Consider the following 14,866-nt stretch of genomic DNA (forward strand, 5'->3'; position numbering starts at 1 on the left):
TTCTAAAGTATATATTTTTTGGTTTTTATATTTTTCAATATATTTATTTCGTTTGTAAAAACTAAAGAAATAATTTTTAACGATACAATAGCCACAATTATTATTTTAAAAAGTTTACGTTAGGCTTAACATCGACAAAAATTTAATGTGAAGCGACACGAAACGAAGAAAAATTTCAACTCAGGATAGGTTAATATATTTTTTCGTACATAATCGATTATCCGAAAAATAAGTTATCCGAACAACCCCAATCCCCAATTGATTCGGATAAACAACGCTCTACTGTATTTCTCATGCCTAATTAATAAATTTCCATTTGTTATTTATTTTCATTTTCAATTTCCTTGGGTTATCTTATAATCAAATAAATACGATATTAATATTTTTATGTACTGCACCATATACAGGGTGATTAGTGTTATTACCCGTCCGGTTTTCACCCGACAGTCCAGGAATCAACTCACTGTCTGGATGAACTACTAATCTTGTCTGGGAATATCGTGTGCAACCTGTCAACCTTTTTTTTTTTGCTTGTACAATTCGTATTCATACGTGTCTCCAATATCCAATAGAGTTAAGTCATCTGTAGTTGTTTTTTCTTTATTTAGTTACTTACATTACTCCTACCCAAGTCTCCCTAGTCCCTAACTGTAACTGATTTAGAATCAGCATGCATTGCACATTATTCTTTGCAATACAAAACGACATTGTGCATGAGTCAGGAACTTCTGTTCGAACAAACCTCACCTGCTGTCAGAGTCAGTGATTTTGAAAAGATGGCAACACTAAGGGTGATTCAAGTCATAAAAATTTTTAAAAATTAATAACTCACAAACTATTTACAGTAAGATGATGCAGTTTTCACAGAAATGCTTAGAAAGAAATGGGATTTTTTATGTGTAATAAAAATTTTAGTACCAAAATAGTTACATTTCTTGCCATAGATTGCACTTGAAAAAATTACATAATTTGTGTAGTTGTTACTAGAATTTACACTAAGAATTTTTTTATTCCTATTTTAGCAAATTTAAATGCTTTCAGTTTCCTACAGATTAAATTGGGCTATAATAGGGCTACTATTTAATTAAAATTTAATTATTAAATATTAGCCATATTATAACCAGATATAATCCAGTAGGTTATTTTGCCTTACTCATCTTTAATACATAACAAAAAAAAAAACTATTTTGGACTGAATAATCACAGTCAACAAATGATAAACTGCTTATAACAACATTAAGCAAAAGCAACAATAGAATGACTGAAACATCCTGCAAAATCTTTTTCAAGCAAGTTTGTACCAAAAAAAAAAAAAAAGTACAGTACTATGCAGTTGATGGGATATGAAAGGTGATGTTTACTTTGAACTATTAGAACCAGAAACCAATAACAGTAATATACAGTCAACAATTAGACCATCTACATGCTGCATTCCAGTATACATCAGTGTCAACCACAATCAATACAATGGTGAATGGTTTAATAAGCTTTTATTGAAACATCTGACAACCAATGTTCCCTCTAAGCTGCGCGACTGCACACTGCTCAAATTGTTGCCGCGCACAAGAATTTATGTGCCGCGCAGGCAAGCAGGCACACCGATTTGAATTGTTGTTTACTTATTTCTCACTCTGTCTGCAACATGATTATTGTTGCATATATTTTGATTAAATACATTAAATCATTGACAAAAGATAATATTTTATATAAAAGTACAATTTAAAATGAATTTTAATCTCTGCTTTATAATTAATTATTTTAATTTTTATAGGAAAAAATAAGATTTTATATATAAAAATTAAAATATATATATATTTTTTTGCTCAGAATCTGCTCAGCAAATTTTTTTTTTGCTCAGAGAAGTATATATTCCGCTCATCTACAAAAAAATTTAGAGGGAACCATCTTGTTAGGTTGCTGACAACCTAACAAGATGGTAGAAGCAAGCAGTGCTACATTGACATTTGAAGACTTATTTTGTCAAAATAACTTTGGGTTAATACAGATTAGTAGTAAAAATGGTGTTAATAATATAACCATGGAGGTGGTCATATTGCATTATCAGACTTCCACCATATCCACAGCCCAATTAGTATGACGTGCATCAGTTGCTGTATCAATAGACTCATTGGTGAATATCAAAACACATTTCTATACATTGCAGTTCACTGATGTGCTGTTTGATGCATACTGGAATATAACCAATGTTAGACTACATATTACAAAAGCAAGTGTTGACAATTACACTGGGAGGTTTTGAAACATCCATCCTATTCTCCAGATCTGGCTCCATCAAACTCTCACCTTTTCTAAAGTCCCTAAAATTATTCCAATTAAATTTGCAAACACAGATGATCTCAGAAATACAGTTGAAACACATATCATAACAAATTATGGAGAATACAAAACTGATTAAACATAAAAAATACATAATTTTTTATGTTAATCTGATATTTAAATCAAAAGTACAGCACACAGTGCCTAAAGGAAACATGGCCTAAAACATTAGTACATTATCTAGTTACAAGTGATAAACAAATAAGATCTGATTCCTTAATTTTGATAAAAGAACTGATGGATAGATATAGAGAACAGTGTTGTCTTTAGAACATAAGGGGCCCTGGGCCAGGACCAAGATCAAGATGATCCCCCCTTAAGGAAACAGAAACAATAGTATATTACATAAAGGTAAAGAAAATATGTCAATCTCAGATATGTATTTTTTAATAAAGCGGGATTTGCTATCGTGTACATTTCCTAGCATAGAGATCAGTCTTAGAATATTTTTAACTTTAATGATTACAAATTGTTCTGGTAAATGTTCATTTTCTATTTTGAAATTTATAAAAAATGTTCATTGTAATATGATGTCTCAATTGAGATTAAATAATCTTCCTATTATGAATATAGAATCAGATATAATTAATAAAGTAAATTTTGATAAATTACTTATAAATTTCACAGCAGCAAAATGCCAAAAAAAAAAAAAAAAATTTCGTACGTTTTCTTAGTTTTAAGATAATTTTTAACTATAAATAGGAGAAATAAAGTATTTGATATTTTTAATACAGCTGTCCCTTGATAATCTGACAGGTATGGAACCAAAGGGGTGTCAGATTACCAAAAGTGATTACATATTTGGCATTGTTTTGCTAGCAGTAGCCTACAATATTCCCGACTCCAAATGTTCGAACAGAACTGCTCATGGAAAACACACAAAATGTGTGTCATTGTGTAAGAATTAGGTGGGGAGATTCATGTCATGACATGCTTCTGTGCAAGCAAACATGTAACGGGGACGGGTACCTTGACGGGAGGTGCATTGGACTACTGAGCATGTTGGATTACAAAATGGACTAAGAAGGGACAGCTGTAATTTGTTTATTTCAATTCAACTATTTTTTATTTGTAACTTTATTACTTTCAGATTAGGGGGCCCCCTATAGCCTGGGGTGGCCTGGCCTAAAGACAGCACTGATAGAGAACAAATGTAAAGTTTAAAAACTTGAAATTGTGAAGTCAAATTGGGATTGGATTTAATAGAAGAATTTTGAGAAATTTTTCACTACATTTTTCATTAGTAAACATTGTAACAAATTTCATAATCCTACAGGAACTTTCTCTATCAAAAATTAAAAAAGTAACGAAGTCTGTTATATAACATTTACATAAAAGAAATTAAATTAAAAACTTGAATTAAATATATTTCAACAATTTAGTTAGCACAATTAAATCATATTTCATCTGACACCACTTTAAAATTTACCCACATATAAGTCATAATACTCTAAATAAAATAAAAAAATTGTGTTCTATGTTCTCATACATTTATTAACCAGTACAATGTGACACATACAAACATAACAAAAAAAAAAACTATTTTGGACTGAATAATCACAGTCAACAAATGATAAACTGCTTATAACAACATTAAGCAAAAGCAACAATAGAATGACTGAAACATCCTGCAAAATCTTTTTCAAGCAAGTTTGTACCAAAAAAAAAAAAAAAACAGTACTATGCAGTTGATGGGATATGAAAGGTGATGTTTACTTTGAACTATTAGAACCAGAAACCAATAACAGTAATATACAGTCAACAATTAGACCATCTACATGCTGCATTCCAGTATACATCAGTGTCAACCACAATCAATACAATGGTGAATGGTTTAATAAGCTTTTATTGAAACATCTGACAACCAATGTTCCCTCTAAGCTGCGCGACTGCACACTGCTCAAATTGTTGCCGCGCACAAGAATTTATGTGCCGCGCAGGCAAGCAGGCACACCGATTTGAATTGTTGTTTACTTATTTCTCACTCTGTCTGCAACATGATTATTGTTGCATATATTTTGATTAAATACATTAAATCATTGACAAAAGATAATATTTTATATAAAAGTACAATTTAAAATGAATTTTAATCTCTGCTTTATAATTAATTATTTTAATTTTTATAGGAAAAAATAAGATTTTATATATAAAAATTAAAATATATATATATTTTTTTGCTCAGAATCTGCTCAGCAAATTTTTTTTTTGCTCAGAGAAGTATATATTCCGCTCATCTACAAAAAAATTTAGAGGGAACCATCTTGTTAGGTTGCTGACAACCTAACAAGATGGTAGAAGCAAGCAGTGCTACATTGACATTTGAAGACTTATTTTGTCAAAATAACTTTGGGTTAATACAGATTAGTAGTAAAAATGGTGTTAATAATATAACCATGGAGGTGGTCATATTGCATTATCAGACTTCCACCATATCCACAGCCCAATTAGTATGACGTGCATCAGTTGCTGTATCAATAGACTCATTGGTGAATATCAAAACACATTTCTATACATTGCAGTTCACTGATGTGCTGTTTGATGCATACTGGAATATAACCAATGTTAGACTACATATTACAAAAGCAAGTGTTGACAATTACACTGGGAGGTTTTGAAACATCCATCCTATTCTCCAGATCTGGCTCCATCAAACTCTCACCTTTTCTAAAGTCCCTAAAATTATTCCAATTAAATTTGCAAACACAGATGATCTCAGAAATACAGTTGAAACACATATCATAACAAATTATGGAGAATACAAAACTGATTAAACATAAAAAATACATAATTTTTTATGTTAATCTGATATTTAAATCAAAAGTACAGCACACAGTGCCTAAAGGAAACATGGCCTAAAACATTAGTACATTATCTAGTTACAAGTGATAAACAAATAAGATCTGATTCCTTAATTTTGATAAAAGAACTGATGGATAGATATAGAGAACAGTGTTGTCTTTAGAACATAAGGGGCCCTGGGCCAGGACCAAGATCAAGATGATCCCCCCTTAAGGAAACAGAAACAATAGTATATTANGACAGTAAATCATTCGAAAAACTTTGTGAATCCGTTGGACGGCGTGCATACGCAAAACATCGAAAGGATGTGGGGGACCTTCAAGAACAGAAAAAATCTGCCCCTACACTATACCGAGGAACTTCGAGATTCGTATCTGTACGCTTTTATGTACAAAAAGCATATGAAATGGGAAAGTCTCAAGCCGGGTGATCGTTTCAGAATTTTCTGCGAACATTTAAGAAAAATGTATCCAGGAGCGGGCCGCGAGCCCGAATGGAAGGAGCCAGAAACCGTTCCGGCAGCCCCGGAAGCGATGCCGAAGAAGCAACCAAGCGGCGAGACGAGCAACAGCAGAAAGCGCGCCAGAGTCGGCGAATGACTGCGGACAAAGGTGAGTAAAAAAAACCTTTTTATTTTGTTATTTTGGTTAAAGTCCAGATACTTACTGTCATGGCGGCTCATCGCCGATTCCAGCAAAGAGAAGCAAACAGTGGGGACGCACGTTCTAACCTAACCTAAACCTATTCTAATAAATTATCACAATTAGTACCGATTAAATTATTAGAATAGGTTAGGTTAGGTCAGAACGTGCGTCCCCACTGTTTGCTTTTGTTTGGTGGAATCAGCGCCGGCGCCATGACAGCCGCCGACGCCCTTCGCTCGCGTCGTCACGTGACACGTCGTCTCGACAGGCGTACGGTTTTGAGGCTAAAAACGGAAGTGCCGCCATGATGTGGCACGCATCTGAACATTGACCGAATATAGAACTATCCCATTTACAAAACTTTACTATAAAAATCTCAATTTGTCTTATATATTTTTCGAAGTTCATTGGAAATCAAATTTATTAAAACAATTCTGAACAAAATCTCTCATTTCAGTGTATACATATAAGCACTTAACATTGAAAGATTGGATTGTATCCAAAATCATTAAATCTGTAATATTTGTTTTAATATCTATGTCACTATCAGATAGACAGTCGCAATAAATTTAGGTTAACATACTGATCAAAAGTATACTACAATAAGAAAGAAAATGCACTTTTCAATCAGATCAATATTAATTATCTATGATTCATAATGTAATTACTTCACAGAACTATAGTATTTTCTTAATAAAGGATTATCCAAAATCAAAATGTTTTCAGAAAATCTGTATATAAAACGTTTTTCTTTTTAAATACAGTATTAAATCAAGTGTTTCATCTCTGATAGAATCACATGTAGAAATTACTCTTAATTAATTTAATTTTTGCTTACTTTTGTTTACAGTTTTCAAAGCTCGATCGTATTCGCCATTTTGTCCCGATCGATTTAATTCGGCAAACAACGATGCTAAATTGCTAGGTGCTTGACTCATTTTTGCAAACAGCTGTATGATTCTTATTCCATCTTCTGCTTGACCACCACGTTTACTACAGAACAAATCTCTGACGTTTACATTCAGAATTATTAAGTGTTGCCAGATTTCTATATTCATTTCTATTCTTATTTCAATGAATTATTTAGAATAAATTAAATGTTCGTTTTATTTTTTTATAACGTGTTATTACATTAATAATAATTTAAACGTTACATTAGTCCTGCGAACATTAACCAAGTAAAAAAAATTTTTTTTTAAATTTCAATTACGAGATCGATCAAGTCCATAATGAAACGGTGGCTATTTTTTATTTAATTCTTTCCTCCCTGTGGACCTCTATTTTAGTAGGCNAAAGTTCTAGAACAGTTAAGACAAAAGAACAGAGGAGATACTAAGCCTAACTAAAATTAACAAAAATATATATAAAACTATGGCCGACGGCCACATCCCATTCCTCGTTTCCCGATTGGTCTCCCTTTTGTTTCTTGGTGAAAACCGAGACTTGATCGGTTCACGAGAAAGGTCCGTTTCGTGGCATGTATCCGATACCTTTTTGTCGACTCTGACAGGAATTTGTTGATAAAACTATAAGCCGTGCGCTCATAATTCAGTCCGTTGTTTCTATTTTCTGTCAATTTTTGGATTTTAATGATCGCACATGATGTTTTCCTAACCGTTTAATCTTTCCCATTTTTCGACTTTTTTAACCTAGATCGACTGTTTATGAGCGCTCGTGTCAGAGTTCCCTCTTCTCCGCCGACATTTTACCTAATCCGTTGTCAGTCGTTCTCGCGTTTGTTTTAACAACTACAGTTTTCTTTTCTCTCCTCGCATACATAACTAACATAACCTTTGGTCTCACTTGACAATGGCGTTTCACTTTTAACATGTAAAAATTTAAATTTTAGTTTCAATCCGTTCTGAAACTTCACAGTTTACATAAAAAGTTTAAACAAATACTGGAAATGACTGAAATAAACAGTTTATTTAGTTTAATTCTAAAATAGATACATTGACACGAAACAAAAGCATAAAAACTTGTTTTTATTTTTATGAACTAACTCTATTCGGCGATTTTTTCCGCAAAGTCGTTAATTACTTTACCATAAAAATCGCTCGTCGTAGATTCCATCAAAGTACTTAAAAGCTCTTTTTCTATTAAAAGCAACGTTAGTGACGACAATCTTTACTCCGACTGAGTGTTCTTTGCAAATTCGCTTTATGGTTGAAAAGCTGCGTTCAATAGAGGCACTCGTAGATGATAGCGAAAAATGAATGATATTAAATCATATATTTCTTTTAGTATATGTTTGTTAGGATCGTCATTAGTTATATTTTTTGTCTAAGAGTGACTTGCCAATATAGTCTGGACACGAATATAAGTAATGATTTGAGAAATTTTAAATCGTTTACGTAGAATTATTTCGCACAAGGATTACGGGAGCGGCGTTCATTTGGTATTATTTTAATTTAATTAATGCATTCCGATCGCTTGATTGCCCTTTCTTTTTCCTTTACTGGGATCGAGTCGATTAAGCCTAAGTGGTATTAAAGGTGGTCGCTCTCGCTCGTTTACCTCGCTTTCACTTCGAAGAATAATTGGTAAGGAGGGGGCGGGAACCTCCCAAAGTATAGACCCGGTACAACTCTAGATTCGGGGAGGGGTGAAAACTCCCAAACGGTAGATCCCCCTTTGCGATTAAAAAATGTCTAATCTACGGAAGCGGAGTCACGTGATCGGAAACGACGTACGTATAGTCGCATGCTACGCGAGTCAGAGCGACGTGCTGCCCGATTTTGGGAGGCTATATCCCGTGAAGAGTCGCCAGTAGGGGTATAGTTCATTAGGCATTTTTTGATCGCAAAGGGGGGTTTTCACCCCCTCTAGAGTTGTACCTAAATATTACAATTCACTACGTAATTTAGATAAATCAAAAAATTCTCCGTTAAAATTTGTTTAAAGAATTAAAACTCGCTTCGGAAAATTGTTTTTCATATTATTTAAAATTATTAACATTTAAAACTGATAAAAATCATTTAATTGTACATAAATGTTTTTTCTTCCTATTTTCTCCATATGTTTTTCCCCATAATAACAACTATATATCTACTTTTGCATCCCCTGTATTTACCTCTAAATAGCGGTCACCGTCGTCCATAACCAACCTTACAAAAACGCAATGTTCTGCCTTCAATATTCTGAAAGAATTACGTACGAAATATTTTAAAACTGAAACAAAGAATCAGTTCAAATACTCTAGGGCAGTGTTTTTCAACCTGTGGTTCGCGAACCCAGAGGGGTCGCAAAGCTTTACACGGGAGGTCGCGGCTAAAAGAAAAAGACAAGTGTTTGTAGGTCCTACACTACAATAAAAAAACTACAATCTCAGTGAGAAGGCTGCGCGTGTTTATTTTACAGTACAATTGGATTTTTGATCGATATTTAGGTCTCAACAGAAAGAAACTTAAATACGTAGTTTTTAAAATCATTGACATAGTTTTAATATGGCCCTGGGGGGTTGTCAGAATTTTTTAACTTGTAAAGGGGTCGTTTATTCAAAAAGGTTGAAAAACACTGCTCTAGGGGACGAATTTTGAACGTAGGCGTCGAATAAAGACTCACTTAAAATAGGATTAGGGAAGGAAGGTAGGTTGTAAAAAGCCGAACAATACTCTCCATCTGTTAGAGAAGACTAATCTGGTTAAGTTGTCAATCACCACATATCATCATACATATTATTAAACTTCTTATTGTTGGACTTAAGCTTTGGTACCAAGAAACCATAAACTTTTCCGAAGTTATTCGTTCATTCAACAAGAACCGTAGTAGGTTATAGTAGTAACGAAAGAAACTTAAATATGGTTACTACAACAGCGGCGAAGGGGTCTTAAATGACGTTACAAATTCAAGAAGACAGAATACATTATTCACTCCTTGAAGTGGCTAGCAAATCGCCTTTCGTAACTTTACATTCGAACTCATCGCCTAAACCGACCGTCCCCTTTCCTTTCTGTTCACGTTTCATTTTTTAAATAAGCGTCCAATTACTTACAATTTCTGGCAATAAATCTATCGACAAATTAGTCAGCTTAAACATTTTTTATTGAATAAATACATGGACAACTGTAAAAGTTCAAAAAATACACAGAAGTCATTATTTCTGGTATTTTGTACTTAAAACGTGTTTTTAAGTCCAACATTTGAACTGCATAAGATATGTTTAGAAATTAACTATTACATAACAAAATCAAATAACCAAAATTTGTTAGTTGAACGTAATATGGTATGTTATTTTATATAATAATTTTGATATAAAATCTAAGAATATGCTTTATGTGCAAGTCAGACTCCAGCGAATGAAGTTGCGTGTGGTGTTGCAATCGACTTTTATGAATGAAAGATATACTGTATTACAAACTTTCTTCTGTTATCAATTTCTGCTCATATTTACAGCTGTTTTTGTCATATTGGAGAAAGGATTACAGGAAACTGATACCGAGAGTCCTTGCGACGATGTTAAAATACCAACTTTCTGTTCTGTATATTCGCAAACTGTTGAAGTCGACGGGGAATTCATTTGAATAGAACATGGACTTTTTTCTGATTTCTCCTTTAAAAAAGTGTAATTTGACCACGATTCCGCCATTTGCGTAGAATCATTATCGAATTTAAATCGTTTTCTTAGCAATGATTTCGATTCGTCCAATTCTTCCGTTAAATTTTCTGTCTTCACACATTTTTCATCCTTAAAATACTTCGATTCGTCATTCTTCTCATCAATCATTTTTACTATATTTTTAATTTGAAATTTATCCGCAGCGTCAATAAATTCTGACATTTCGTCGAAAGTCAACTGGACTTCTCCAAAATACATGAAATCTATCAAATATTTCAGTTGCTTATATTTTAAATCGGTTAAGTAAACCACTGTATCATTACTTGGATTTTCCGAAAATAAAGTACAAAAATAAGGACTGAATGACGAAAGTACTATTTTGTGACATTTCAGTATCTTTCCTTCGCACATTAAAGTCACATCGACGAATCTTCCAGTTGAATAAAAATCAGCAAACATTTTGCCGGATAAATCACAATTACCTCGAACTAATTTAATTGAGTTATTCATTTCACTTCTATTTCTTAAATATTAAAGTAATTTATTAAAAATTTACCTTACGAAACGTTTAACGCCAGCACGAAACTTACCCACGTCTAAACTACTGACTTGACTGTCGTATGGGGGTTCAATGATGAATATCAAGGGTTAATTAATTATACAGTTTAAGGGAATATGAGTTTTTTCTTATTTTATTTTAGAAAGAAGATATATTTAATAGACATTCAGAAAACGCATAACATTTTTCCGGGCGGCCCATATATAAAGTGCTATAAAGAAAAAAATCATAGGACTACTTACCGATTGTGCCCCGTTCGAGACGCCATTGCCAGACGGCGGATGCACACGAACCGTGTCATGTGATTTAATTTCGACGTCACTTGGTTATGTGAATGTCTATTAAATATATTTTACCATTTTTTAAAATAACATAAGAAAAAACTGAAATTCCCTTAAACTGTATAATTACTAAGGTCCGGATTTTTGGGTTCCGCACCCAATCGGTTTTTGAAAGGGACAGAGTGTAAAAGACAAACTACGTCGGTTTTAGTGAAGTAGGTCCACTCAAATTGTTTAGCACCCAAAGCGTTAATTAGCACTCAAACTATTCGCATTTTTCGCCGGATGCTTGCTCTCTGGTGTTTAAAAACAAAACTATTCTATCTGGGTCGTTTGATTCATTCTTGTGTATTATCAGCAGTAAAGATGAAAAACGATAGAAAAAGCAAAGCTTACTGTTGCGTCCCAAATTGCAATTTAAAAGCCTTACGGGAGTCTAATATAAGTTTTCGTCTATTCCCGCACGAAAAACAGATGATCATTCGGAAATCGGTCGGTTATATTTATGAGCTTCTTCCGAAAGAGTAGATTAGACTGTTAAGAATTGGCAGTTTCCCGATTGTCCAAGTTTTACACGAACAATTTTATACGCTTAAAATTGACAGCTTTACACGCTGTCAATTTTAAAACACAGGCCACGTTTCTTTATGCAGCGAGAGTGTAGCGAAATGACTTCACGAGCAGTGTTGGCCAATTAGAAACCAGTTTCAGTGTGTTCGCTGTATAGCGCTTATCGAGCGCTGCATAAAGAAACGCGAGGATATTGTCTTAAAAGTTTAAAATGCCAGTAATTTTGTGTGGGACACAGAGTAGGATTTAAGCATTTCGAAGCCCTAAGCTGAACTAAGCAAGGCCCCTTACCAACCCTTCACAATTTTACAAGTCAATATTAAAAAGAAAAGAATTAAATCAGACTATGTCTCTGATTTAATACGGATATTGGAAGAAAAAGACGCGAGGTTTCACTAGTGTTGTTTTATAACTGTATTTAATTAATTCTTATACCCATTCTGTTAAAAATCTTTCTTAAAATTTGTTTTATCGATTTTTTAAAAAAAGATTTTATGCTATTCTTAGAAAAAAAGTTAATGAATTAATAAAATACTAACAAAATAAAAAGTAAAGTATATTTTGTTGGTTTGTAAAAAATGTTTATTACAAAATTTGACTTCAATTTTCTTTTTTGTACATATGTTTGAGGCCCTAAGCAACAACTTACATAGCTTTTTACTTGTAAATCTGGCCTGATAGGACAGATGTCAAAGCTGATGTTTTTTAAACACAAAGGGCACAAATATGCATAGAACGATCTCGCTCGTTTGTTTCCATACTACATAATGACGTGTCCCGCTAGCAATAATATATGATTAATTTTACATTACTAGTTACAGGCCAAGATTCTAGGACCTTGGTTACAGGCGACCCGAATAAGGTAACCATTTTGTAAAAATGCAGCGCCCTCAATAGTTCATGAAAAACGCGAATATATTTTGCACCCAGCTTCTTCGTTTTACATTTTCAAAGAATATCTTGTTCTAGTGATTTTTATTCATTCACTTAAGGAGAAAAAAACCAAATTCGTTAAACCGGACCAGGTATGCTGAGGAAAAAAAAATAATAATTAGCTTACTCTCTTCTTTTGTTGAGAGAAAAGGGGTAAAGAGAAATTTTCTGGACTAAACAATTAAGCTTTAGAATTGTTTTAAGAATGTAAACGGATTCACTGAAAATCTATAACATGTGTTTTCTTTTCTAAGAAAAGAACAAAAAATTCTGTATTGAGGTAACCTTACTTGTAAGCGCAACAGTTCCAATTTCCTTTGTTCGGTGTCAGCGACATTAGAAAATGGCAAAATTGTCCGCATCGAAACTGAACGTTTTAGCAAATAAGTTTAAAGATGAAGGCGTATGCACAGACGGAAAAGTTCTTCGCTGTTCCACTTGCGATTAGGTGATTCAGGTTGATGTGAAACACCAAGAACGAAAATTAGGAAACACGCGAGTTCGGAAAAGCATAGAGAAGGAAAACAGAAAAGGAGGAATTTCGAGCAGACATTTATAGAGGCCTTATTTCAAAGAGAAGAATCTCAGAAGGCTAATAATACGTTTTATGCAGATTTAATATAAGCCCGAGGTAGATACAATCAATTGAAGAAATATATCCAATCACATGGACTATTTTTACATTTGTAAGCCTGTTAACATTATCTACTCTGGGGTCTCGGGATCGAGCAAGCAACCCCAGTAATTTTTCGTGGGTAGACTGCGGCGAATCCCGGTCTTCACTCCTCATCATCTCTCATTATGTGTCTGGTCGAATTCGCATTGAGCATGGAAAAGAGGCATTCTTTAGTGCCTACAAGACGAAGAGTCAAAAATGCAAAAGATGCCATATCAGAAATTTTACACATTTACATGTGCTGTACAAATTGAAGTAATTTCACAAATAAGTAAATAAAACAAATATTCATATTTATTTCTATAATATATGGAAACAATTCATAAAACTGCATTTTACTTTTTTAATTTCTTTACTACTGGCTAATGAAAGTATTAGTCAAAATCAAGAAAAAGAATGTCTTACAGGCAAACTATAAAATTTGTTTAAAATTGATTGCTTTACTTGTGAAAACTTTGAAAATAGATTTAAAATGAATATTGGAACTGCGGTTTAATAAAGAATTTATTTCGTTCCTAAACATAACATTTTTGAAATGTGATCCTCACGAGAAATTTCAAGACGAAATAGTTACTACTCATTAATTTTTTTTCACAAGTAGATTGTTGAACACTGTATTGCGTCAATACAAAAAGACAGACAAAGCGTCCCGTGGTCGAGGGTGTAAGGTTACGTATCTTAACCAATTTTACGATTATTTTTGGAATTTTTTTACTCAATTTAGGAAGGGGCAAGTGTTCTGTTTGTCTCCTCTGCGGACGCCCAGATTTGCAATTAATAGCGAGGTTAAGGACAAAGTTTTAAACGCGAAAACTTGTACTGTATGTCGGACTTTCAGCGCCGCTTTCCTGTAAGCCAAGAAGTTTGACAATAGTGTTTGGATAGTTAGTGGAATCATGCTCAACATTCCAAACACCATTGTCAAACTTCTAAAATTTGAAAATTTAAAGAATCAATGCTTCTCACATGTACGACTGTATGTGGCGAGCTCACTCGTCGGAAAACCTTCCAATTTATTCGTGTACGCACCACACGGAAAAACAAAAAATATCGTGTATCCACAAGCACCCAATAAATAAATAGAATTGAAACGACACTTTGAAATGTTTTCCCGATGAAAATGAATAATATTAATAATAATAAGTTTCAATAAAAATGATAAAATGTAAATTTAATTTTATCATAACGAGTTTGCTTGAATTTCGTTTCTTCTGAATCGCAGCAATGCACGACGGGTAACCTAGTCCAACGGTGGGCAACCCCCGGCCCGCGGGCCAGCTACGGCCCGCGAAAAGTTTCTATCCGGCCCGCGAAAAGTTTCTATCCGGCCCGCGAGATGTTTAGAAGAAATTATAAATAAATATTTTTCGACGTAATTCGTCTAGTTTAAATTGAATATTATTTTCTGAAGTGTTGTGGCAGCAATGACAGGAAAAAATAAGGGAGTCATTTCCTTATTCAAACAAAAAATGGGAGAACAGAATTTTTCTAAATTATTTATATCTCATC

The 14,866-nt window shown here is 33.4% G+C and overlaps 1 protein-coding gene across 1 annotated transcript; it reads right to left on the reverse strand.

Moving 5' to 3' along the window:
• Positions 1-9,722: 9,722 nt before the first annotated feature.
• LOC111635435 (protein bric-a-brac 2-like) lies at positions 9,723-11,053 on the reverse strand. The gene is made up of 2 exons (XM_023380393.1): positions 10,929-11,053; positions 9,723-10,861 (listed from the first exon to the last, which is right to left on the reverse strand). Exon 2 carries the CDS (start codon positions 10,846-10,848, stop codon positions 10,153-10,155), a length of 696 nt encoding a protein of 231 aa, XP_023236161.1. The 5' UTR covers positions 10,849-10,861; positions 10,929-11,053; the 3' UTR covers positions 9,723-10,152.
• Between the last annotated feature and the right edge of the window lie 3,813 nt (positions 11,054-14,866).

This window comes from Centruroides sculpturatus, unplaced genomic scaffold (assembly GCF_000671375.1).
Source record: "Centruroides sculpturatus isolate CEXI.00-Female unplaced genomic scaffold, Cexi_2.0 scaffold904, whole genome shotgun sequence".
Classification (NCBI taxonomy): Eukaryota; Metazoa; Arthropoda; class Arachnida; order Scorpiones; family Buthidae; genus Centruroides; species Centruroides sculpturatus.

Coding starts and splice junctions, on each gene's coding strand:
- LOC111635435 (XM_023380393.1), bottom strand. CDS start 10,848: ATGAATAACTCAATTAAATTAGTTCGAGGTAATTGTGATTTATCCGGC.